The sequence below is a fragment of the Gobius niger genome, assembly GCF_951799975.1.
Source record: "Gobius niger genome assembly, chromosome: 1".
Taxonomy (NCBI): domain Eukaryota; kingdom Metazoa; phylum Chordata; class Actinopteri; order Gobiiformes; family Gobiidae; genus Gobius; species Gobius niger.
Genome location: NC_136852.1, coordinates 52,533,804 through 52,561,379, shown reverse-complemented (window position 1 = coordinate 52,561,379; position 27,576 = coordinate 52,533,804). Strand labels below are relative to the sequence as shown.

At 41.7% G+C, this 27,576-nt stretch overlaps 1 protein-coding gene across 1 annotated transcript in view; it reads left to right on the top strand.

The window, feature by feature from the left end:
* Window positions 1-27,576, top strand: part of dock5 (dedicator of cytokinesis 5) — an 86,959-nt gene that overhangs the window by 49,990 nt on the left and 9,393 nt on the right. The window contains exons 22-44 of the mRNA XM_079556481.1: window positions 82-216; window positions 1,187-1,298; window positions 2,864-2,934; window positions 3,125-3,231; window positions 3,678-3,814; window positions 5,890-5,985; window positions 8,303-8,401; window positions 17,071-17,241; window positions 17,359-17,459; window positions 17,534-17,592; window positions 17,840-17,994; window positions 18,119-18,204; window positions 18,488-18,644; window positions 18,748-18,788; window positions 19,200-19,290; window positions 19,384-19,503; window positions 20,821-20,910; window positions 21,387-21,491; window positions 21,761-21,902; window positions 25,571-25,652; window positions 25,768-25,852; window positions 26,014-26,100; window positions 27,271-27,447. Of these exons, the coding sequence (XP_079412607.1) occupies window positions 82-216; window positions 1,187-1,298; window positions 2,864-2,934; window positions 3,125-3,231; window positions 3,678-3,814; window positions 5,890-5,985; window positions 8,303-8,401; window positions 17,071-17,241; window positions 17,359-17,459; window positions 17,534-17,592; window positions 17,840-17,994; window positions 18,119-18,204; window positions 18,488-18,644; window positions 18,748-18,788; window positions 19,200-19,290; window positions 19,384-19,503; window positions 20,821-20,910; window positions 21,387-21,491; window positions 21,761-21,902; window positions 25,571-25,652; window positions 25,768-25,852; window positions 26,014-26,100; window positions 27,271-27,447 (2,506 nt within the window). The remainder of the gene's footprint in view (window positions 1-81; window positions 217-1,186; window positions 1,299-2,863; window positions 2,935-3,124; window positions 3,232-3,677; window positions 3,815-5,889; window positions 5,986-8,302; window positions 8,402-17,070; window positions 17,242-17,358; window positions 17,460-17,533; window positions 17,593-17,839; window positions 17,995-18,118; window positions 18,205-18,487; window positions 18,645-18,747; window positions 18,789-19,199; window positions 19,291-19,383; window positions 19,504-20,820; window positions 20,911-21,386; window positions 21,492-21,760; window positions 21,903-25,570; window positions 25,653-25,767; window positions 25,853-26,013; window positions 26,101-27,270; window positions 27,448-27,576) is intronic.

Here is a 27,576-nt window from a genome sequence, read left to right as displayed (position 1 = left end):
TCTTTTCCTCTTCCACTACACCTACACTCACATTACTGACAGACCTTGATGCCTGACTCATTTGCTTCTTTTTTCTTGTAGGAAGCTAACTGGGGTGCTTAACTACTATGTGAGCCACGCAGAGGAGCCCTTCCTAGCTGAGAGGCTCTACACTGCCCTCAAAGCATTAAAATACCTTTTCCGGTTCATTGTGCAGTCCAGAGTCCTTTATCTCAGGTAAACACATCTTAAGCCACTACAACAACCTTTGACACAATTAGAAAACCGTGTTTCAATATCTTTGTTCAAAATCAAAGTGTTTGTGTGGATCAATTTCTGTAAGTTCCGTTCATGTTCTAGAATGTGAGAATGGGATCATTGGCTGGTTCACTGTTTTTGACTCTTGATCTGGCTCCTGAGCTCATTCTTGCTGATAGACAAGACATTGAACTTTCTGCCGGTTTTTGTTTCATGTGGATAAGCCCTGTAATCAGAGATATTTACCATAAACTTTGTCAAAACATCAACATTTCAATGGTTATTGTACCATATTCACCACCATAGCTGACTTGAGAACGTTTTGCCTCCATCATCCCTTTAAAGCTTCTTCCCATTCTTGTAAGCACGGAAGCTAGATGTCTCGTTAAACTCACCTCTTGGGCGTGGTGAGGACTGCCATAATTCCTGCTGAATTCACTAAATAGCCTTTGTTCTGGGCTGAAACTGGGAGGTGTGGAGTGTCATTTGCATTCAGAAAGGTTTGCCATTCTCTTTATTGACAAGAATGGCTTCCTTTACTCCTCCCTCAAACCATTTTCTCTTGAGTCTTGAGTGAAATTAGCCTGGCCTTAGCCATCCGTATATTAGCCTGGCCTTAGCCATCCGTAAACTCCGGTCAATTATCATTTCCCTACATGTACGTCTGGGCTTGATCTCAGTGGCGGCGTTACATCGGTTGACTTTCTACTTCTTGTGAAAATCAAGCAATTATTTCTTTGATCTGTGATGCATGTTGTTTATAGCTCATAACTTGTTGAACGAAATCTATATTTTAAAAAGCCATTATAAAGGCTGTTAGTGTAATGTACCGCCTGTTATATATTAATTGCAGAAACAACACTTGTACCAGGTTTTGTTCAGACATGTACATGCCAAGACGCATCTTTATTTATGTTTTAATTGTTTTTCTTTGCTCTTGGTTCTACAGATTCTATGGGAAAAGTGATGATGGCGATGCTTTTTTCAACTCCATTCGCAGCTTGTTTCTCTCCTTCAACACTCTGATGGACCGGCCGCTGGACGAGGGAGTGAAGATAAAGGTTGATATAAGACACTTCTAAGGGTGGGAATGTGTGAGGTATCGTCTGTATAGATTCTCTATGTGACATTGTGGATTGTAGAAGAAAGCAGACCTGTCTTTTTATTTGAAATAGTAAGAATAGCAGACAACAGATGTTTTTCAGTCCCATGGCTTTTCCCGTTATGAATGCCATTTTGGAGACATTTAACTAGGATTGAAGCTTTTATTTCTGAATGTCTATGGTGCTAATTGGTCCTCATCTTACATGAATGCGCAAAAACACTTTTTGCAATAAAATGCAACACGCATCCACAACAGCTTAATTACCCGATCAAGGGTCTTGAATTAAAGTTCACTGGAAAAAAAGAGTCAAGCAAAGAGCTAGAACGTACAGGTGTTAAATCCAATAATAATGACTGTGCTTTGAAAATAATGGCATCTCTCTAAATAGAAGAATGCCTGTGTTAGTGGTGGGACTCGTTTACATTTTTTAATCAAGTTAATTACAGGATCTGTAAAACCAAAAACAACATTGTCAATTCAAATATCCTGTATGCTACTGAACACACTAGACACGTGAGCTCAACAACAAATATGTATTGTTGTTAATCTGTCAAAGCTATTCAACAAACAGATTGGTGCAAAGTGTTATTATAAATTTATCAAGTGTTTCAGGAACCCCTAATCATTCATGTGACTTGTAAACAGTACACTAAACTAATTAGAGTGCCACGTTTATGTAGTAAAGTAAAAAAAAAAAAAAAGCAAAAGGGGCATTATACATTGTCTCGTCAGTAGTGTTTTCTATCATCCCATCAGAATGCTTTTATATGGACACGTGGGGTTGTAAGATTGTCTTTTACATTTATGTTGCGTCTTTAACCGTGGACACACTGGAGAGATTTGAGCCCGGCCTTTGCTTCACCCAGAAGCAATTTTTGTCCTGGTGTGTGTGGAGTCAGTGTGATTGCATATTATTTGTGGAGTCACAGCCTCCAAAATCAAGTGACGGCGGCCTGGCAACAGCCAATCAGGCTCCTCGCTGCGACCTGATGATTAAAAAGCCCCATATCGACAGTTAAGATTGACCAAAATTGAGCAAGTGATTCATTCTTGTGATTTGCTCAAACAAAACCCTCGTTTATACCTTTTCCACTCTTGGCTGTAACGGTGAAACTTCTGCCTATTATTTTTTTCCTTTGCACGAGAATTATTACTAACTTAATAAGCATCCATATGTCCTATGCAGACCCACATTTAGCTCTCTTGCTGTTTCCTGTTCTACCATTGTTTGACATACGTAAACACAGAATATTTTCCGTTTTCACACTTGTAATTGAAGACGGATATTGGATACCAGAAAAATATCCTGCGCTGCGGCAATCTCGTTCTGTGTTGATCACTCAATACCAGCCAGTATGCAGTTAAGCTTCTATTTCATCACATCTTTCTTGTTAACCCTTGTATTTTGAAAGCTATAGATAAGCGAGTGATGTTTTTCTGCTAAAAAAAAAGCCTCCCGGTGGCTGAGACTCTCCCTGTAGTTTCCACTGATGAGACTTTTCTCTGTTGTCGCTTTTTCAGGGGGCAATATTGAAATACCTCCCGACCATCATTAATGACATCCAGGCGGTTTTCGATCCAGTTGAGCTAAGGTAACTCCCGGAGAGCGCGCTCGGCGAGAAATGATAATTGCCCATCGTCGTGTAAACATCATATTTACTTCTGCTTAATTTGGGGCTCTATTCTCATCTCTCGCCGCCCTGCTTTTCGTCCCACTCAACGAAATTATCACAAGCAAGACTCGTGATGAATAACTTGTGTTTTTTTTCTTTTCTTCCTCAGTGTTCTCCTTGCAAAATTCATTGAGAGCATTCCTGACATGCAGCTTGTGCGTCAGAAACTGGGCTGCATGTGTAAAATGGTGGAGAGTGACCTTTTCAAGCAGCCAGGTACGAGCTACTCAAGGCTTTGAAAAAACACGTAATGCCATTCCACACAAGAAGTCTACATCCCACTTACATGCAACTGTTTCATTTGCCGGCTGCCTTAAAAGAACCACTTTGTGGGCCACAATGTTCTTTTTATATAGGCCCTAAAGAAAATTGCTTTTTTTCTTCAACCTTCAAACTTTTTTTATTGAAAGTGCACTGAAAAGTACACCACAGGTTAGAATTTTTTCCCTTTCCTTTTACTCATATTTTATTTCCATTGAAACATGTACAATAGGGTCCAATCTGGGCTTAGGACACTCATGTATAGGAAATTCTGAATCAGCTAGGGGGGGAAAAAAATGTCATCTTCCCCCAATATTTTTCACCTTGAAAATACAAGGGACCTGAAATGTGTGTTGTTTTTTTTCTTCTACTAAGAATCATCAACGTTTTATTTCCTGCAGACTGCAGAGACGTGCTGTTGCCTCTCGTGACGGACCAGCTGAGTGGACAACTGGACGATTATTCGTGTAAGCCAGACTACGAGGCCTGTGTCCAGCTGCTCAGCACCGTTCTGGATAATTTGGATCGCAAAGATGTGGTGAGGGTCTGGAAAAAACAGTGCAATGGGAAAATTAAAGCACCCTGTTCACTTTAATCATGTTGCAAAAAGCCTGCGGATCACACCTGCAATTTAGTTTGCACTTAGTTACAACTGATGTGGAGAAAATACTTCTCGGATTAGCTTTGCACACGTCCACATTTAGAGTGTGAATGGTGAACATGCGTCATGAAATGTAATCCTACCATTTTTTATATGATATTATTAACCTAGCCGGTAACACCTTATAATAATGGTACATGTGTTCATGCATGATTTTACGAACATTCTTGCATTACTTAAAGGAGCTAGATGCAAGTTCATGATTTTATGCGTAACTGCACCTTCTATATTAAGCTCGTGCATGACGGCACTTCGGACCCGAATTAACACGTTTTTGAGTGACAGTGCAGGATTTTAGAGGCAGTTGTGGTGAACAGGTCTGAGCTCATTCTACACATTAGGACATGGCTGGAACATGTGGGGGAAGAAAATACATAATTTTAACATTTTTAAACTCTATATAGTCCCTTTAATCATGACTTCTCAGGAACAAACATGATTACATGTTGGTTCATGGATGACTTCATCCCTGAATTAAACGTTTAACTACTGTAATGAATGTACATGAAAATCGAATTATTTCATCATCATCATCATCATCATGAGGATCACATACGTATACCACAATTTCACTAAAACAGCAATGAAATGACAATAAAATAATTAACCAATCATGATCATGAGGATCATGCATGGACATCATGACTCATGATGGAAATTTACTTGCAAATTATGTCAGTTTTAGTGAATTTATGGTATTCTTATGTGATCAGGATGAATTATTAAGATTTTCATGTATTGTAATTTCCGGCCTATAAGCCCTACTTTTTTCCCACGCTTTGAACCCTGCGCTCCCAATATATAGCCACCAACAGGCCCTAGAGGCACTCTCTAGCAGTAAACGCCAACGTGAGACGGGCTTGGCGAAAGATTCTGCGCTGAAGAAGACACCACCGGTAGTTTTGATTTTGAGTGGTAATTTTGCACATCATACACATCCTCATCATGGAAAAGACGCGGAGAAATGCGTTTGCTGGAGATGTGGCCACAACGGTGCACGTCACATCCCTACACTTCCACACTGTGAAGGGCTACACTGGTCTTTTCTGCGTGCCTTTATCAGTGCCGTCCCTGCCGCCCTCCCTCTGCCCGCAACTGCACCTTTCTCCGGGATGAGGTGTCTCTTCCTCCTCATCCGCGCCATGGGTCGCTCTGAGTGGATGCGCGGCACTATGAAAACCTGCGGCTTATATTCGAGTGCCGCCTGTATGTGTACAAGGCCTCAAATTTAGCTGACGCTTATAGTGAGGTGCACTTAGTTGGCCAAAATTTACATTTTACAATTTGTACATTCATTACAGTAGTTAGACGTTTAATTCAAGGATGAAGTCAGCCATGAACCAGCATGTAATCCTGTTTGTTCCCGAGAGGTCATGATGTAGTAATGCATGAATGTATCATTAAATCATGCATGAACTCATGTACCATTATTATAAAGTGCTACCATGCCGGGTGTAAAGAAAACATTTAACTACTTTTGGCAGCACAAAATGTAAAACAATGCAGTATTCATTAACTGACACTTTGGTCCTCCCTGGGGCGTTCATTGATTTGTATACTGTATTTTTATATGTATTTTTTCAGTCTGTCTCTCGTCAAAACTGATATAAGTTTTAAAACATTATTATTTAAGTTAACACAAATCATACTTTACTGCCGCACGTTTCTTTTTTCTTTTTGTAGATTCTTCACTGTCACATTTCTGTATCAAAGGGCAAAGCTTTTAATAAGATTCTAACTTTTGGTCCAGGTCTGAGCAGTGTATTGCGAGATAGGGTCAATGCTTCTTTCTGAGGTCTGCAAGCTCCGAGTGCTTCTCCCTTATTAGAGTGTAATAGCAGTCTTTTATTTGAAGTTAGCTTTTGTATTTTGTCTTTATCTGCATAACATTGTTAGCTGCACCTCCTGCACCTCTGCTCTGTTATTATCCAGTCTTTTGTGTCTCTCTGAAGGGTCCCATCAGAGGGCATGTTCAGCTGATAATGGACCGGCTTCTGCGCAGGGTTAACCGCACAGTCATTGGCATGGACAGATCCTCCTCGCTCATTGTAAGTCACTCTTCCAGCTCAAAAATGCCCTTGACAGCTCTCACCCGCCACACATTCATTTTCATATTAATAGCATTACTGACATCCACAAAACACATGGCTGTAATACGATTATTAGCTGTTTATAAAAGGGCAGCCGGGGTTTAAAAAGCCAAATGAACAGCTGCTTAAACAAACACTAAATTTAATTTTCAAACTGCAGGAAGTTACAGGAACAATAGAATAGGGAAATATTTCATTGCAAGTTATGTATTTATTAACTCATTGACTGCCAATGACATCTATAGACGTTAATTGAAATCCGAACGTTGACTGCCAATGACGTCTATGGACGTCAATTGGGTTTTTCAATGGGAACAACTGTAGCAAAGCCTTGAGCATGTCTGGTGTTAAAATCTTAGTTGTGCTGCATAATGCTGCCACCTAGTGACTCAATAAAAGAACTACAAGTTATTTTATTGAGTCACTAGGTGGCATCAGTGCTCTTTCATTTTCTCTGCTTTTTGGTCAGAAAACAGCATTTTGGGTGATTTCACCTATTTTCTACGTCCGATTACTAAAGAATGGAAAGAGGTGCAAACAGACTTTTTTTTAGATGAAAGAAGAGAGTCTAGTCTTTCTTTTGGTGGGTTTTGTGTTGACATAGACCTAGACCTACATTTTCTGTGGGTCTTGAAAAAACAGTCAAAAAAACCTCTGGCAGTGGGGAGCTCTCTGATTTGAAAATGGCTGGCAGTCAATGAGTTAACTACCAAAAGGAAAATATTAAATATGTTTCTTTTGCAACACTTCTGAAAAAAGTCTAAAAAGGGGACAGTTAAATCACACTTGAATGATGTTTTATGGGACATAATTTATTGGAACAGTCGACAAAACCCCTGATCTCCTTCTCTGTGGCCCAGAGAGGGACTGGAGTTATAAGGCCAAAAGCAATAGCTGCAAGGTTTTTACAAAATAAGCTTTGCAGTGGTGCTAAAGTGCTCACGCTGATACCACCTCGTGACATCAGCAGGTGGGGGCAAGCGTTTTGAGCTCTTGGTCCTGGTCATACTGAATTTGCAGAATTACAATAAAACATGTTTGTGTCAGCTTTCAGTCATACAGGAGTTTTCCATTGTAGAAAAAGGTTTTCAGTCTGTCTTGTACTGGGATGTTTTAGAATTGAGGACATTTAGCCTCTCACGAGAAGAATTAAGCTTACTACTACTTATTACTTATTTTCTTTCAACCTTGAAGTTGACACGCTCGGTCATATTGCATTTTCATTTCTTATCATAAAACAGGCAAAAAATGTTTTATAGCAGGAATGTTACAGAGCCAGTCCACATTTAGTCTGAGTGCAAACTTCGCAGCTTGTAAAAATAAGAGAATGTTTTCACGGGACACTCTCACGGCACGCTGTTTCAGCCCCAAGCGCTTTTTCCCTCTAACCCCAAAGGTGCATACCTGGGCATGTTAACCCTATACTCTCATCCTCACATGGCAGAGAAGTTGAAAGTTGAATTGAATTGATGTAGGTACACAACCATATGAAACGCCAAAACCCCCAAACCCCAAGCTTATTCGTTTTTACAGCCGTGCTATTTATTTACTTTTTTTCATGACATGCTTGAAAACACTGCCCACACTTAACTTACCACATGGCCTCTTCATCACGCGGGTCCTTTCCAGTCCCTCCGAGGCAACGTTCAAGAAACAACCTCCAGGAAAATAATATTCACTTGTAGCAGCAAAAGTTCTCAAAGCAGAGCTGCTGAAGGTACAATCCAACCACGTCTGATGCTCAGGATCTTCTTAAGTCCTGCACCTCTCGCCGCTGAACGCACATTTTCGGCAATCAAACAGTATGTTTAGCAAGAAAGAGCTGATGCTGTCAGTAAAATGATCACACTAGGCCCCTGCAGCCACGGCATGCAGCTCTGTGAGAGAGTGGGCGGATATGTTTACTGAGCAAGAGCAGCACTTCCTGGAGGGGGCGGTTCACAACCATCTGACGTACTCATTCTCCTGTAGAGTGAGGAGTTGCTCAGACATGCAGGAAGGAAACTAAATATGACGTTTCAGGGTGTTGGTGTTAGTATTGTAACAAGGTTAAAAGTTCAGAAAAAGTTGACTTTGCCTGATATAGGACCTTTAAGGGTTACTACAAGTAGCAGCGGCATTAGTAGCTCTCACAGCTGCTTTTAAGGTCATAACACGACTATTAAAGAAATGCATTTGGAGGCTTTAAACAAACATTCTTTTTAAGGCTTCTCTTTTCAGACTTTTCATTGTTGCTGCACTGCTTTGAACTAATGATGCATATACATTTTTCCAGGGTCACTATCTGGCCTGCATGACAGCGATCTTGAAACAGATGGACGACATGCACTACGCCCACTACTTCAACACCTTCAAGACCAGACTCGACATTATTGTAAGTGTGTCCTTTTGCTGCTTCATTTTGTCCTGAAGCATCTCATCCATAAAGGACATTAAACCTCCCAGGCCACTTACAGCTCCTTACGAGATTATCGATTATAGACATTTCATGCGTTGGATCGACATAATGAGGATGTTAGTGGGGCCCTCCATTAGAAGGCATTGGGAGATTAAGTGGCCTGGCATGTTGCTATCCTTTTTGCTGTAAATTCTCTACAGTATGTGACTCAAAGGAGAGTGCTTTAAGGAATTACATGGCACTTTCATTTCTTTGTCATATGTTCTAAAGCGGGTAAGTCAGAAAAGGGCACAGAAATATAATGGATGACAGCTACTACAGAGACGGTAGGTTTATAATCAGACACTTTGCTGTTGTGGTAATGTTCCTATAGCCAAGACACTCGTGCCTTACTCGTGTGAATGTGGTGTGACTGAGAGGTCGGTGGTGGTATTTTGGCGCTGATGTGTGCAGTCCTGTTCTGTTGGTCTTCCCTTAAAGGTGCAGTATGCAACTTTTTAATGCGGAAAAAAAGGTTTATATTTGTGCATATTTAACGTTGTAGTGATTCAGCGACTGAATGAGTGGTCAGCGTGGCACCTTTACTTTACATCATAGTGGTCTCTACCATTTTCTAGGATTGATTGATTTGTAGGTTTTCTGGTGAGAGGCTCCGTCCGCGTTGAAAACCTTCCTAACAAATGATCCTGGAGCGTCCCACAAGCCACCATGATGGAAAGTAAAGGCGCCACGCTGACCACTCGTACAGCCACTGGGTCACTACGAGGTCAAATACGCAAAAATAGCAACTTTTTTTCGCATTAAAAAGTTGCATGATGCATCTTTAAGGGAGGACCAACAGAAGTGTGACTGCACATTCATCGGCAAAAAAAAAAAAAAACACCACTAAGCCCTCACTTACACACCACATTTATTTCACAGAAAATAAAAAGCTGCATAATGCCCCAATCCAGCTTTTTTCCTTCCGATACCGATGCTGGGGGTTTGAGTATCTCCTGATATCCGATACTAACCGATACCAACAGACTTCCTTAATAGTGGCTGCTGTGAGTGAGAAAAAGTGAATGGTTCTGTTTTCTCCAGTGTCAGATCAATAAAGTGTTATCGACATGTTACATTGTCAATTATATCTATGAATAAACTAATGGAAAAACATTACACAAGGATCACTGGACTTTTCTGCACTAAATATACTTGGCTATATGACAGGCTTTAGGCGACATTAACCTCTTAACCCCAACCTGAACCGAGCACATTTTCTCCAGTTTGGATTGACCCAAATCTACAGTTAAAGCTTTTATGTAAAAAGTGTCAAAATAGCGACACAATGGCGGCAAAAACACGACTGAAGAGTGATGGAAAAGCAACATAGAGGCGAAAGAGCGACAAAACCACCTTGAAAACAGCACAAAATGTGATGAAAAACTGACGAAAAGTGTAAAAAACAAAACAATAAAAAAGCAACAAAAACACAATGAAAACACAAAGAAAAAAGACATAAAAAAGAGACTAAAACACAACAAAAATGTAATGATGACGCAGCAAAAATGTTGCGATCAGTTTTGCAGGTCTTAGCTTTCAAATGAGCCATTACACTGGCCAAAAATGCACTTGGTTAAAGTGGGGGGTTAATATAAACAACTACCATAAAGTGATCTTTACAACTTGTACATTACAAATATGCTACACCTGTTATTCTTTAAAATCATTTCATGAACTACAATACAAACACGTGGCCACTCCAAGAATTGTTTTATTTTTAGTGGTGGGCCGTTATCGGCGTTAACGTGCTGCGTTAAAGCGAGACTCTTATCGGGCGCTAAAAAAAATATTGCTGTTAATCTATTCTCAAAGCTGGGTCTATACTCTGCAAGCTTTGATGACTTTCACCGTGCTATTTTAAGGTCAGCACACACTACACAACTTTTATGCCCAAATTTGGACGCACAGGAGAAACATGAGTGAATATAGCGTCTCCAAAGCGAACACACAGAAGCCGCGGCCAATGACAGAGTGAAAACAAGACAGAAAAACACCGCAGCCCCTCCGTGTTTATTTCTCTTTCAAAACAGCGACATAAACATCTCATTTCATGGCCACAGCCCCACACGAAACAGCGCAACTTTATCACCAAAAGTTCACGAGAGCCGCCTTTTCCAGCTACATTTCAACCGCAGCACTTACTGAGGTTGGAGACGGACTTTCCAGCTACTTTTCTCCGTTAGCTTCTCTTTTTCCGCTCTCCGCTGTCTCCTCCGTCTCATGTCCGTTTCCTTTTCTTATTAAATCCAAAGAAATACGTCCCGCATCTTCGTGTTGTCGACGTTTATCTCCATTTTGACAGAACTATCGCCAAGTTGAAGCTCGTAGTAGCAGTAGCTGCAGCAGCATGAACTGCGTTGTTGTGACAGTGATCACGTGACACTGTTGACTAATCAGGAGACGCGCACATGTTTCCCACGCTCACAAACAGAGGCCTGTATTTTCTGATCTGGTAAATAAAAAAAATATAAATAATGATCTGCCCGTAAATAAATACTTGGGAACTCCTGCCACAACTGTCCGATGTGAGAGACTTTTTTCTTTAGCAGGTCATAGTGTGCAAAAGAGGAGATTTAGTTTGTCACCAGAAAATGTGAACAAGCTGGTCTGCCTGAGTGACCGGTGGAAGAAGGAGAAACAGCTTGGACTAATTGACACAAAGCTACTGACTGCATACAGTTCATCAGGACCTCTATTGTTGGCCTACAGTTCAAAATTCATGTTTAACTGAATAAACAGTTGGTAAACAAAAGTGCACCTTCTTGAACATGAATTATTTTCATCACCAATTATCATAGTAGAACGTTCTCATGCAGTTTGTGATGCATTTTGGAAACAGGAGATGAGCCCCTGGCCTAACGCACCGCCTGACTTGAGAAACTCGTTCTCAAAGACTTACTTTTAGTCATTATTTGGGTAGCACACATATTCTGAATGGCTTCGGCAGAATTCAAGCGAGCCATTTTAATCTAGATTAATCTAGATTAATTTATTGGTTTATTTGGTTGGGACAGTGCATGTTAATGAACATACATGGGTCTCATGCATGTAAACACGCCACGCCGGATTGTAGCCTTGGGCTTATTTCCATCCGTCGTCCCCCATGCGCACTCTTAAACACACTCACATTCAGCCTGGCCTATTGTACATGTTTTTAGTGGGGGGAACCCCTACCACCCTATTAGGTGATCCAATCATAATTTCTGTCCCACTTTTGATGAGTTATTGCTAGCTTTCTTCTGCTAGCAATAGCATACAGTTGCTAGTTTGTGGAGGTTTAAGCTAGCTCATTGAATTCTCAAGGTTCTAAGCTTCAAAATGACATACAGCAGATTCATATTCAATGAGATTTAGTTGGTAAAAGTATTTCTTCTTGTATCAGCTCCGATATGCAATACCTAACGTTGCACCCCTAGCACCTTTAAGGGCAGCAGTGGCTATCTAGGACACTCTTGAAAAAGAGATTTTTAATCTCAATGAGTTTTATCCTGGATAAATAAAGGACAAATAAAAAAATAAAATAAAATAAAGCACCTTTAAGGGCAGCAGTGGCTATCTAAGTTGAGAAATTGTCTTTGCCATTCCCCTATTCTTGACTCACATCACTCTGGAAACTACATATGTGCACACAAGCACTGAATGCCTCAATCTTTGTCAAATCAATGTAAAACTGCAGTTCTTTTATGCAGCTACACTGCAGTATTCACAGCAGTTCAATTCAATTTGGTTTCTTCAATTAGCTAATAATAACACTCTGGTGTCAACAGCAATACAAGACTCAGCTACAATAGACTTTTGTGCATCATGTGTACAGCAAAGTAAAGTTGAAGTTAAAGTTGCCATTCAATCACACAGGCATGCACACATCGTGTTTTAATAATAATAATAATAATAATAAATTTTATTTGTAACGCACTTTTCATTCAGAGAATCTCAGAGTGCAACAAGACAACACACACATTACAAACATCAACAATTATAAGCTTTCTTAAAAAGGAAAGTTTTCAATTTAGCTTTAAAAAAGTCCAGGTTTTTTGTTTCCCTCAACTCCACGGGGAGGCTGTTCCAAAGCCTTGGTGCAGCAGAACAAAAGGCTCTGTCCCCCATGGTTCGGCGTTTAGTTGAAGGAACATGGAGGTGGAGGCTACTGGATGACCTGAGGGATGCATTTATGGGTGAGTAGCAGGATTTTGTAGTCGATCCGGGCAGAAACTGGGAGCCAGTGCAGTGAAAACAGAACGGGTGTGATGTGCTCATACTTCCTGGCTCGCACAAGTAGTCTCGCTGCGCTGTTCTGTACGTACTGGTAACTCTGGATGTCTTTGGCAGGGAGCCCAATAAAAAGTCTGTTACAGTAGTCCAGCCTTGAGGAAACAAAGGCATGGATAAGTTTTTCTGCGTCAGGAACGGTTAAGAGGAGAGGGAGTTTTGCGATGTTTCGGAGGTGAAAAAATGACGTTTTACACAGGTTCTTGATATGATGAGAGAAGTTTAGCTGAGGGTCGAACCGGACGCCGAGGTTTGTGACTGCAGGGGAGAGATTTATGGTCTGATTGTCAAGGATGAGCTGCGGTATGGAGGAGGGGTGAGTCTGATGAGATGTGCCAACAAGTATTGCCTCAGTTTTGGTGCTGTTAAGTTGAAGGAAGTTTTGATGCATCCATGCCTTTATTTCCTCAAGGCATGCCGTGACTCGCTTCAGTGCTGCAGGTGGACTTGGGGCAGTTCGGACATAAAGCTGTGTGTCATCAGCATAACAGTGGTAGGATATCCCATGTTTGCTGATGACATTACCGAGGGGGAGCATGTAGGTTGTGAATAGTATGGGGCCGAGTGCCGACCCCTGTGGGACACACACGTGACTGGGTGTGGCCTGGATTTGCATGTCCCCAATTGGACAGACTCTGTTCTGCCGGATAGGTACTACTGGAACCACTGTAAAGCCATGCCTGACAGTCCAATGGCGGTGTGGAGACGATCCAAGAGAATGGCATGGTCCACTGTGTCAAAGGCCGCCGTCAGGTCGAGGAGGAGGAGTAGAGATGGTGATCCGGCATCAGCTGCCGTTTTATAAAGAAAACCTTGGCTGTACATTCTCAGTATAATGGTGCATAACTGTTTAGTTTGTCATGTTTGTCCAGATACTTGTAGTTAAATTAATTTTGTTTTAGAAAAGTGAGCCATGAAGAGATATTTCGGGCTCACGGCAATGCAGTCACAAGAGCTGGGTTTGATTTTCTAAATTTACTGAAGGCGTCATACAGCTGGTGCGCAGACTATAAGTAATGCGGGAGAAGAAAACATAAATGAACTTGGTCGGCTGGGGCTGTATATTTTTCTGACTTGAAAGGTCCGGAAAATGAACATTTCAACCGGTTTGATTCTCCCCCCACTCCCTCCTCCTTCACACATCTCCAGCCCAGTGGACACTGCCCCCCTCCCCCGACCACCTTCACCTGCCTCCAGCCCCCCTGCACCCACGTCTCCAGCCCCCACCATACGGACTTCCTCTAGCACCTGCCCCACCCCCGGCAGTCCACCCCCACACCAGTCCCCCCCTCACTCCCCCCTCTCGATCACACCGGACCAGGTGAGGAGAGTGCTGAGGCGACTGAAGCGGGGGAAAGCTGCAGGACCAGATGGCATCAGTCCCAGGCTGCTGAGGACCTGCGCAGACCAGCTCTCCGAGGTCCTCTGCCGCATCTACAACCTGAGCCTCAGCCTGGAGAAGGTCCCCGTCCTGTGGAAGACCTCCTGTCTGATCCCGGTTCCTAAAACAGCGCACGTCAGGGAACCGGCCCACTACAGACCAGTCGCCCTGACCTCCCACCTGATGAAGACGATGGAGCGGCTCATCCTCACCCACCTCCGCTCTGTGGTGAGCCCCACCCTCGACCCGCTGCAGTTTGCCTACAGGCCCAACATCGGAGTGGAGGACGCTGTCATCTACCTGTTGGAGCGGGCGCTCACGCACCTGGAGCACGCCGGGAACGCTGTGAGGGTCATGTTCTTTGACTTCTCCAGTGCCTTCAACACCATCAGGCCGGCGCTGCTGCGGGGGAAGCTGGAGGACGCAGGAGTGGATGAACATCTCACCGCATGGACCATCGACGACCTCACGGACCGACCACAGTATGTGCGGCTGCGCAGCTGTGAGTCTGAGGTGGTCGTCTGCAGCACCGGGGCCCCTCAGGGCACAGTCCTCTCACCGTTTTTCTTCACCATCTACACATCGGACTTCACATACAACACGGACAGTTGTCATCTCCAGAAGTTCTCCGACGACTCCGCCATCGTGGGCTGTGTGTCTAAGGGGAACGACCTGGAGTACCGGTCAGTCATCCTAGACTTTGTGGACTGGTGTGAGCGCAACCACCTGTGCTTGAACATCAGTAAGACGAAGGAGATGGTGATCGACTTCACGAGGAAGCCACTACCGCACACACCGCTGAACATCCAGGGGGAGGACATTGAGGAGGTGGACAGTTTCAAGTACCTGGGTGTTCACCTCAACAATAAACTGGACTGGTCCCACAACACCAACGCCCTGTACAAGAAGGGCCAAAGTCGCCTCCACCTTCTGAGGAGACTGAGGTCCTTCGGAGTGAGCAGGCCTCTGCTCAGGACTTTTTATGACTCTGTGGTCGCCTCTGCTCTCCACTACGCTGCCGTGTGCTGGGCCCCAGGCAGCACAGAGCGGGACAAGAACAGACTGAACAAGCTGGTCAGGAGGGCCAGCTCCGTCCTGGGCTGCCCCCTGGACTCTGTGGAGGAGGTGAGGGACAGGAGGGTGTTAGCCAAGCTCACCTCCATCATGGACAACACCTCCCACCCACTGCACGGGACTGTAGAAGAGCTGAGCAGCTCTCTCAGTGGCAGACTGAGACATCCTCAGTGCAAGAAGGAGCGCTACCGCAAAGCCTTCATCCCCACTGCTGTCAGACTGTAAAATAAGACTGTGAAGTAACATGTGCAATAATCTCTGTATCAGCTGCACTTTATTCACTGTACCAGCATCACTTATTGACATCCTGCACTAGGACTGTAACTTTACACCCCGATATTTTACTTATATGACCTGTTCTAGTTTTTATCCTATTTTTATTGTTGTTGTTCACCTATTGTTGTATTTCTGTTTGCTTGTTGTACATGGCATACCTCGTTTTTATTCTATTTAACTGGTTGCACATTTTCCTGTCTGTTTTTGCACAACTCTGAGTGATCTTCTTAAACGCCAACTGTAACAAGTGAATTTCTCCATTGTGAGATCAATAAAGGTTTATCTTATCTTATCTTATCTTATGAAAGGTCCGAAGATGTTTTTTTTTTTCTTTTCCTTTAGAGTTGTCACTCAAAGTGCTTGGAGCCGGTACTTGGAGTAAAGTTACAGATCCAATGGGTTCTAGAGACAAAAAAAAACAAAACGTTGGGAACCAGGGTCCCACGTAGCCAAGCCTTAGGGGCAGTGGTTTTTAACTGGCATGTTTGGTAGGGCTGGGTACCGTTAAATTCTTTTCAACGATACTTCGTTTTTGATACCGATACCTGAGCAATACTTTTGTCGATACCTATGCTAAATGATTTGTCATATAGAACCATAAAGCAAATTAATAATGTTAATTTATTCATTTTCCTTCCATTTAATTTCGTTTAAATGAGGTACAAATTTGTTCGAGGTGAAACAACTAAGAAACTTCCTTTAACGACAAAACTGCACTTCTTTTCGATTTTTTACCAATTTTTTGACGAGTTTTTCCCAAATTTTCCCAAAATGGGTTTTTCCCCCCCAAATGTTTTGCTCAATTTTTTTTTTTTACCCTTTTTTTTTTATATGTCAACTTTCTTTTCTTTTAAATTTTGATGTGGCCACACCGCCTTTGCTATGCCCAATCCCGTCAGACCTTGGAAGCTAAGCAGGGAAGGGCCTGGCAGGACTTCGATGGGAGACCATTTGGAAACACCAGGAAGCCTAGCGAATGTAGTGAGTGAGTGGTTGGTGGTGGTCGGAGGGGCTGATGGCGCAGATTGGTTGCCTCGCTTCCGTCATTCTACCCCAGGGCAGCTGTGGCTACAATGGTAGCTTACCACCACCGAGTATGGAGTGAACGAAATAGTGCAATGTAAAGCTTCTTTGAGTGTCCAGAAAATACATAAATATAAATATATATATAACTGATGCATTATTATTATTATTATTATTATTATGAAACTGCATCAAAACTTGCTGTTTCGAAAACCTTTTTGTTTTCGATACCAAACTGGTATCGTTTAACGGTACCCAACCCTAATGGTCGCTAGGATGACAATCCCTGACCCAAATACAACTTAGATTTGTAAAATATATAGTAAAATATTGTCTTTCCTCAAATAATGTTGTTAAATAAGCATTAGATAAACCAAAAAGCGGAAATTATGATAAAAAAAACAATTCAATAACAGTCATTTTAACAGACTCAAGAGTGATTTTATACTTGTCTTTCTGAAAATGGTTTCCTGGCCCTCCAGAATCACTACTCTGTGACCTCTGTGCTTTCGGACTAGAGGAACACAACATGTCAAAGCAAATGAACACATTACATTTTCACTAATGTTTGTGCCCTCAGGACTTCCTTATGGAGACCTTCCACATGTTCATGGACCTCATGGGGAACGTGTTCCCTGCAGACTGGATGATCATGAACCTCGTGCAGATGCAGGTCTTTTTAAGAGCCATTATCCAGTATTCAGACGTGCTTAACAAGTTCTTTCTTGAACCGGCTCACTTCAACAAACAAGTAAGTCTTGCCCTTCCTCATCTCTGCAGAGGTTATTTCTCATATAATAAAGGCGACTCAAAAGCTATTGTTATGAGAAGATAATTATGATATTAATTTTTCATCTGCTATTCACAGCTCTGGGATAACTACTTTCTTTTGACCGTGGCCTTCATCACACATAAGACGCTGCAATTGGAGACATTTTCCCAAGAGAAAAGGAATAAGATTCTGAACAAGTAAGAGCTCTTTTGTCCACTTTGTATTTAGTTGGGCACTCAAACTAATGGTGCCTCAATTTGAATTGTTTCAGATACGCAGACATGAGGAAGATTATGGGCTTTAAAATCAAAGAAATGTGGAACAATCTCGGTGAGCGCCAAGTGAATATGATGACCATGATTATTCACACTGAGCTGGTGAAAGTCTATATTTTATTCATGCAAGAGATGCAGAGAAAGAGCAATAGATTATTTTTACACTTCGGTTTCACTGTGATCCTGTTTTTGTTTACCACTTTATTAAATCTGTCTACTGTATGTTGCGAGTAGAAGAAGGAGCTTATTGCTTTCTGAAGTCACACTATGATATTTCTGTCTTATGTTTTGTGTTGCCTCAGGCCAAAACAAAATTAAGTTTATCCCAGCCATGGTTGGCCCCATCCTGGAGGTCACTTTGGTGCCAGAGCCCGAGCTCCGGAAAGACACCATTCCCATCTTCTTTGATATGATGCAGTGTGAGCACAACTTCAGCCCAGGACGCACTTTTGAAAAGGTACTGCTTCTCTCTTTCAAACACTTTGCTGTTTTTGTTTTAACTTGATGTCAGTAGCTCCTGGCTAAATGTGACTCCTGTGATGTGCTTGATAGCATGTTTAATCCCTCTCTTATCTCTGCAGTTTGAGAATGAACTCATAACAAAATTGGATCAAGAGGTAGAAGGAGGCCGAGGGGATGAGCAGTACAAAGCCCTGCTGGAAAAAACGTAAGACATCAAATTCAAAAGAATTTCATAAAAGGGGTTAAAAATGATCCAACATTAGTTGTGTTTTAAAGGATTTTCACTCGTTGAACTGGTCCTAAAAACATAAAGCACTTTCAGTCAGGTGGTCCTTGTGGACCTTCGTAGATAGTTTGTTTTTGTGTGAAATCTTCAATCAATACTTTGTACCGCTCAGAAAGGGAAAGTAAAGTCCCAATAGGAAACTCCTTTTCTAATGTTGTCAGTAAAAGTGAGCCTGTTAAAAGTGTTTCCCGTGTGCTTCCAGGCTGCTGGAGTACTGCAGACGCCACAGATACCTGTCACAGTCGGGAGAGGAGCTGGCTCTGCTGCTCAGCAGTCTGCTGGAGAATCTCCTGGCGTACCGCACCATCACACACGATGAAAGTCCTGAGCACCGCATGAGCTGCACTGTCAATGTGTTGGTACGGCTGCATTTACCCAAGACTTAGCAGCCGCTGTGTACATACACTGTTCACCGTGATGTAAAGCATATTTCACTCTGTAATCAGTGGATTTGTCTTTCAGAATTTTTACAAAGAGAAGAAAAGGGAGGACATTTACATCCGGTGAGTCACACCACTGTACCTACAACTGTCTTACTTTTACAAATCTTTATTATTATGAGAAGTGCTGCTTAATTATAGAGAAACAAATATTTATTCATTGTTTTTTTTGTTCACTTTTGTAAAAAGTGCTCTGCAGTGGAAGTGCTATTGACACTGTACTGACATAAACTCTGAATACAGGTTTTAAACACTTTACAAAGTTGGAGTTAATGATATTTGTTTCTCGATTATAAGCATGTTTGTAATTGTAAGATTAATAAATGTAATTGTAACTGAATTTAGATTTTCTGCCCAGTAGTTGTCATTAGGTTTTTAAGCCAGCGTATCACTTTTGATAATTAACATTATCATCCAGCGCCTGCACTGGTACAGCTTTAATTGGCCACAGTTGATTCAGTTGTTGTTAACCAGGTACCTGTACAAACTGCGGGACTTGCACCTGGACTGTGAGAACTACACCGAGGCGGCTTTCACTCTGCTGCTCCACGCAGAATTACTCGAGGTGACCAACAGAAAATCCACTGCTTAAAGATTTTATGACTTCATCGGGCCATTTTTCAAAACATTGCGTCTAAAAGTTGAATTTCTCTCCCAGTGGTCCGACAAACCCTGTGCCCCCCATCTGATACCACGTGATGGACAGCATCAGTGGACCCAACAGGAGCTCAAAGAAAGGCTTTTCCAGGAGATCATATGTTATTTGGACAAGGGCAAGGTAAAAGTTTACTCCCACCACAAAGTAATGGATCCCCTCTGTCATGGCGGACTGTTCTGTCCATTTCTCCAATACCTGGCAATATTTTTATAGTTACAGTTGAGTAAAATAAAAATGTCTTTTAACGTAGTAAACATTATCAGAGCTAATAAAAGTGTCCACATTAACAGTTTCAATCCATTTGAAATTGTCTTTTATATTTTGTTCCCTGTTATCAAGGCCAAATATGAAATTATATATTTATATTTATATTTATATATATATAAAAAAGGCCTATAAAAACATTCTGGAAGTTGGATTTTTATAGCTCCAGTTGCTGAACATATTCAGGGCACACAACTTGGCTAAAGATGCCCAGAGTAAAACTGAAATATAGTTTGAAGCAAAAGTTAGCCTTCTGCTCCAAGTAGTTTTCATTTGACATATCTCTGCCCTCCAGAGAGCCGAGGGGCGCAGTGGTCCTGGACCTCCAGGCTGCGAACATGAAGTCCCTAAAACATCAATGTACAGCGTTCACACTTACTTCACCTGGGACCGTCTTTCCCCACATCCATTTTTAAAGTGTTTCTCTCGGGGAAATAAAAAAGAAACAGTTGACATTCAGAATATGCTGTCAATTTTACCGCTTTGAAAATATGTGGTTGTGTCATTTTTTTGTATGGGTACAGTGTGAAAGTATTGTACGATGGTTGATGAGTGTCTTAAAACCAAGGAGATGGTGACCTTGACCACTGTTACAGCTCTGTAAAGATGACTTCTGGTAATATAAGTGAACTCTTTTTAACCATCAAGCACTTTTCAATGATTGGTTGAAAAAAAAAAAAAAATGTCTGTGTGATTTGTGTAATGTAGAAAGCTCTATACAATCACTTTTCATTCTATCTTTAAAGTGCACTTTTAAGCCTGCAAGTGACTATTATGCTTCATACAGAGGAAGAAAGTGTAAATTGACAGCATCATCACCATTATCACAGTACTAGGAGTCTGTTGGTTTATCTCTCAGAAAATATTAGTTCTACCAACACCTGCTTATTTCGAATGTGATGATATTTTGTGTTTTGTTTGAAAGCGGGTGTGAAGGATAATCTCGTTACCTCCAGATTTCCATTTGCATGGGTGAGTCTGGTGAAATTAAATGATTGAATATCTCACAGAAACTTTGAAGGAACTTGCCTAAGCCCACGCGCTGCTACAGGTTTAGTTTCTGTGTTCAGACGTCTTTCTGTTCGACAGATGGCACAGTCGGGGCGCGCTCCTCCACAGTTTTAGCAACGCACTTTATGTCCTTTTAATTCAGCTGTGCACATGTTGTTTCAGATGTGGGAGAAGGCCATTGAGTTGGGCAAGCAGCTGGCCAAGATGCACGAGAGCCACATGTTTGATTTCGTGGAACTGAGCAGACTGCTGGTAAGTGGCTTTTACTCAGAAATTTAGGCACTTAAGAACATAAAAGATTTTTTTTGAAAAGTGTCTTATTAAGTTATTGTGTAAAAAGATTTAAAGAAGAAAGATTAGTGTGGGGAAAGATGTTTTTGTTATATCTGAAATTTTGAGATTTTACTTAATGATACATAATGATGTTTCATCACCAAAAGCATAAGTGGTTTCATTCATGAGGACATTCAAGTATTCCTGTGCTCACATTATCTCCTTTTCAGAACATGTTCTTTTTTTTGTCAGCTTTTGTTTTTTGTCTTATTCAAACTACTTGACTCCCATGTACCCGTGTGTACATGGGTACTGTGTGTACATTTGAACATGAAGAATTTCTGTGATATAATTTACATAGAAGAGGGGCACACAGGAAAACATAAATACTTAATTGAAATTTGAAGGACAAAATGATGTCCATGGTGGTATACTCACACAATATCTTTTCACAGAAACAGCAAGCACAGTTCTATGAAAACATCATGCATGCCATGCGACCACAGCCCGAGTACTTTGCAGTGGGTTACTATGGCCTTGGATTCCCCTCTTTTCTCAGGGTAAGGCAGTTGTCAGTCACAATTCAATGTTCACATAACAGTTAAAAGCCTCGAGAAGCATCAAAACCTAAATGATCTGTGACTAGGGGTGCGCATGCTGTTCAATTTGTTGCTTTATGAAACAATTACGTTTGACGTTATTTTGCATTGTATTTTAAATTTAGTATTTTTTTTCATCATCACTCATCATTCCTGTGCATTCTTCAAATATACAAAAAATGTGTTCAGTAGCTCGACCATTTTAACTTGCTGGTTACTTTTCACTGCAGAATAAGATGTTCATATACCGAGGGAAAGAGTATGAGTGGCTCGAAGAATTCAGCGGGAGGCTACTCTCCCAGTTCCCCAATGCTGTTCGTATGACCAGCACAGCGCCCCCCGGGGACAACATCTGTAACTCACCCGGACAGTGTATCCTTGAAAGGTCCATTTGTTTTGTTTATGCCACTGGTGTTGATGTTGCTACTTTATCAAACCTTTACAGAAAGTGCTCTTCAGCGGAGCGTTCATGCATGGAGGGGCAATCTGTTTTAAAAGTCTGCCAAGTCAAAACATCTGCATTTAAAACCAATAATATAAAGCTGTAGACCTATAGGCAGCATATGTCCTCTGCTGTTTTCAGCGGATTCACGAGCGCCCTCTGCTGTTTGCAGTTTATTCACGACGATCAGAGCGCCCTCTGCTGTTTGCAGTTTATTCATGACGATCAGAGCGTCCTCTGCTGTTTGCAGTTTATTCATGACGATCAGAGCGTCCTCTGCTGTTTGCAGTTTATTCACGACGATCACAGTGCCCTCTGCTGTTTGCAGTTTATTCACGACGATCAGAGCGCCCTCTGCTTTTTCGATTAGAGCGCCCTCTGCAGTGGATTCATGCCGGGCAGAGCGCCCTCTGCTGTTTGCAGTTTATTCACGATGATCAGAGCGCCCTCTGCTGTTTGCAGTTTATTCACGATGATCAGAGCGCCCTCTGCTGTTTGCAGTTTATTCACGATGATCAGAGCGCCCTCTGCTGTTTGCAGGGGATTCACGCCGGTCAGAGCGCCCTCTGCTGTTTGCAGGGGATTCACGCCGGTCAGAGCGCCCTCTGCTGTTTGCAGGGGATTCACGACGGTCAGAGCGCCCTCTGCTGTTTGCAGGGGATTCACGCCGGTCAGAGCGCCCTCTGCTGTTTGCAGGGGATTCACGACGGTCAGAGCGCCCTCTGCTGTTTGCAGGGGATTCACGCCGGTCAGAGCGCCCTCTGCTGTTTGCAGGGGATTCACGACGGTCAGAGCGCCCTCTGCTGTTTGCAGGGGATTCCCGCCGGTCAGAGCGCCCTCTGCTGTTTGCAGGGGATTCACGACGGTCAGAGCGTCCTCTGCTTTTTCGATCTAAGCGCACTCTGCTGTTTGCAGCGGATTCACGCTGGTCAGAGCGCCCTCTGCTGTTTGCAGGGGATTCACGACGGTCAGAGCGTCCTCTGCTTTTTCGATCTAAGCGCACTCTGCTGTTTGCAGCGGATTCACGCCGATCAGAGCGCCCTATGCTTTTTTGATCAGAGCGCCCTCTGCTGTTTGCAGCAGATTTAGGCCTGTCTTTTTCTTGGAAGATAGCTGTACAGTCAGCTAACTTGTGTAGTGAAAACGTGACCTTTTATTAATATACAGTATATAGGTATTTTATCATTTTTATTTGTATTTAAAAACTAATTTGGAAAAAAATGACATTTGTAAGAGTAACTTGGCTTAATGTAAGAGTAACTTGGCTTAAGAATAATTTTACAAGAAAGCACTTAGTACATGCTTGAGTACAAGTATAACTCTAATAAAAGGATGTGTTCATAGAATACTATAATAATAAGTCTGCATTGGTATTTATGCCTGTATTTCTTAAGAAATACATTATAACAACCTGAGTAAAAGAAACATAGAATCATTCTGAAATACATATAATTAGATAAATAAGTTTTTAGATTCAGTTACAAGGCGTTAATGGCTGTCTTAGATGCGCTGTTGTGAACCTGCCCCAGCAGGAGGCGCTGTGGATGTTCTGGATACTGCACCTAAGGGTCTGCACCTTCATCCTACTCCTTAAAAAGTTCAAAACAGCTTCCATCCCAATATATATTTCAACATACAATTTTCAAAAAATAATGAAATTGTATTGATTTAAAATGGTATTTGAGTGAATTAAATGTTTTGACCCTGGAAATGAGCACAATCGCTAATTACATGTTACTGTGGCAGCCACCGGTTCACATCATTATTTTAGGGGACATTTCAAAGTTAGTTAAGTAAGTAAAAAAAACTTTATTTAAAGCTTTTTGTCTCAATTATGTCTCTCATTTCAAAAGATAATGTTGTTTTTCCTAACGCTTGACAATTGCTTCTTGTATTTCACCTAGTTTTCTCTCAAGAGCCTCATTATTTTGAACTTTTATCAAATCGCTTTACACAGGGATTACTTGGTGCAGCACTGAAATCTTAGCAGTGTATGGATGCAAACCAGAAGCATCTTGTGTGGCCGCGTTGTGCGTGCGATTTGGGCGTGACCCTAATATGTCCGGAGAGATCGAGTCTGAGAACCCACTCAGGGATGGCCCGGCTAAATGTATTCTGATCTTTCTGACCGTGCAAATGAGTCTGCATGCTGCTTAGACAAGACTGTGACTTCAGCAAGATGTGTGTTTTCGACCAACATATGAAGAAGCAGAGTCTTTAATTAGACACTTTTAATTAAGATTTTCATCGCAGGGAGTGTTCAAAGTGTCACAATTATTTTTGCAAAGTCAAAAAGGCTTTACATTTTATAATACTTTTCAGGTTTAAAGCAGCACTAAGTAACGTGTTTACCTTACGAAATGCTTTCCATAGTCCCTCTGGGTGTAATACAAGTGTTAATGGGATGATTGGGGGTCTTTCATCTCCCCCTGGTGTCTCTGGCCAGAAAACCACAATTGCAACTTTCCGGCTTCCGGGTCGGAGTCACCAATACACACTAATAGAATCACGAAGAAGAAGCTACCAGGCTAACGGGCAAAGCTAACTGCGGGCTAGCGCCACTTAAACAGTATTTACAGCCAAGTTTGAAAAACATTATCTCCATTGTGTTATTGGATGAACAATATCCCTCTCTCCCTTTGTCTTTTATGTCAGCGTAGTATTTACTCTCACGGACAATTAATGAGTGAAAAAAGTAACTTTGTACTTAGCTTTAATTGCAATAGACAACAATTCTTTGAAATTCATTCTGTACAACAATAGTTCCCAACGTTTTTAGTGTCTTGTGCCTCGAGTTCCCCTTTCTAGAGGATGTTGCATATTATTTACAATGAATTAATGGCTTTACCCTCCCCCTTTTTTCTCGACAAAATTGATCAAGCTTACATTCATGAATAATATTGAAGCTGTACAATATCCTGAAATTCCTTCCAATACTAAAAGCTACATTTATTTTTCTACATATTATGGAATGTACCCCTTGTCGCAGAATACGTGGTAATTTTAATAATAATAATAACAATAACAATAATAATAATAATAATAATGCATCGGTTTCATATAGCTCTTTTCTGGACACTCAAAGACGCTTTACATTGCATTATTCATTCACTCCATACTATTGTAGCCACAGCTGCCCTGGGGTAGACGGAAGCGAGGCAACTATCAAGCAAGCGCTATTGGCCCCACCGACCAGGCACTTCCCTGCTTAGCTTCCGAGGTCTGACATGATCGGGCTTAGCAGATCGGTATGGCCATTTTGACAATTATACAGTATGAATTTGAGTGTCAGAGAATAAAAAAGTGATTCATCCCTCTTCATGTGGAAGCATTGCCAGACTTTAATGGTCAGACTCGCACAATGTCCAGCACTGATGGCAATAAACTTCTCCTGTATTATGCGTCCAGACTGGTTTTCATCTATACTCGCTCGGACTGTTTTGTTTTCCCCCAACAGAGACACAATGAAGCGTTTCTTCCCATACCATAAGCTGTCACAATTGTTCACTTGGGCTTTGTTTGATGATGAATTGCTACCGAATTAATCTTCAAAGTCCATTTCACAATATTGGTTTTATCCTTAGCTGAACTGCTGCAGACATACAGTGTTTCACAGTGAAGTCATCTCTCTCGGTGCCGCACCAGTTTAAGGACAAGGGAGTACCGGAGCAGATATTAAAGTGGGTAGAAAGAGAAGGCCCGTCTTTTACGCTTCATGTATTTTCTGGCAAATGCTGCGAAAGTTATACATCTTTGATCAAATTGCTAACGCGCTTCCTTCTGTTTCATTTGCAGCTATTACAGAGCGAATGAACTGGACCAGTTTCAATATTCGAGAGCGTTCCAGAAAGGCGAAAAAGACAAAGAAAATGAATTTGCGGTAAGCACTTTCTTCAAATTTACTTTATCCACCGTGAGTAATCACTAAGCTATAAATCCCCCAAATATAGTATAAACAAGCCTCTGTGTACACACCGAGATGAATAAAGGCGCTTGAATGTCACGGCCTCATATTTTATTGATGTTAATGCTGTATTTCAGACCATGTGGATTGAGAGAACGACGTACATTACAGCCTATCGCTTCCCAGGGATCCTCAAGTGGTTCGAAGTCAAATCTGTCTCCGTGGTAAGGGCTGGTTGTCTTTCATTGATTTATTAAAAGTTTTCCAATTACAAGCTCCGCATCAAAGCGTAGTACAGGGCAGAATACCATGAATTTGTAAGCAGCAGCACTACTGGAACGGCACAGATTTCACCTTGGTTTTGGGAGTTCAATGCTTAACGAATCCGGCTAGGAATTAGATATCAACACATCATTCTGGAAAACCTTCAAAATATTAAGTGCAAGAAGTTATTTGAGAGAGGAAGTTTATTTTTAGACTTTGAACTTAGTTTCCCATATGATTTTGTTTTTGTAGATTATTGGTTCTTGCATGTAAACCAGGTATAAACCAGAAAAACAGCTGACTTGCATGCATTAAAATATCAGTTTGAGTTTATGTCTTAAGAGAGATGCTTAAGTCATGGGTCAGTCCTGCTCTAGGCCTCGTCCAGCCTATAATTAAACACGTGTTTATGTGATGGACGTGTTTGTCCTGTACCACCACTTGAAGCATCCTCTAAGAACTGGCAGACGTTTCGGGAGTCAAGTTTTAATTCCACTTTCAATTTGAAATGGTCCAACTACCTCCCCTTTAATGATAGCTGTCCCACCCAGTGCCCCTCCTCCATCTTGCTGGCCCCAAAGTCAGAGTAGAGCTTTATGTCCATTACTGATCCAGCCATGAGCCCATTCATCAGTCTCTCTGATCTCATCAGTCCCTCGCTCTGATCTCATGAGTCCGTAAAACCTTTGAAAGATCTGTCTTTAGATCATTCCTGAACCAGTGTAACAGTTTAGCTTGTGTGTCTTGATCAATAGTCGTCAGGTTTCTTATACCTCTGGAAAAGTTTTAAGTTTTACACTGTTTGGAGTTTGAAAATGTGAAGAAGAAAATAACATTATGGTTGAAAAACAACTTTGCGTGATTCTATGCACGCAGTGAGTTTTTCTTTGGCGGAAGAGGGGGCTCTTTTGATAATGAAGGTTGCAGACCCCTGTCCTAGACCCACTTGTAGGTCTATATAATGCACAATAATACATCAAACTCGCCCCTGTTGTGAGCTCTTAATTGCACAAGAGTCCAGGAAGAATAGGTTGATATCCAAAAATTTGCAAGAAAATTAGCAATAAATAATTTCTCTAAACTTGCTCGGCTCTAATGACACAATGTCACAGAAATGGTTGATTTTGCAGGAAGAACTCAGTCCTTTGGAGAATGCCATAGAAACAATGGAGTCCACCAATGAGAAGCTGAGTAACCTGGTGCAGAAACAAGCCTGTGACGCCTCGCTGTCCATCAACCCTCTGTCTATGATGCTGAACGGGATCGTGGATGCCGCCGTCATGGGGGGGCTGGCCAACTATGAGAAGGTTAGTTATATTTAATTCATATTTATTTTGTCATGTTTTTATTTTGTGAGATTCAATGCAAGTTCAAATACAAAAAAAAAAACATGATTGCCAGTGCATCTTTTCTTCCTCTTTTATGAGCTTATAAAC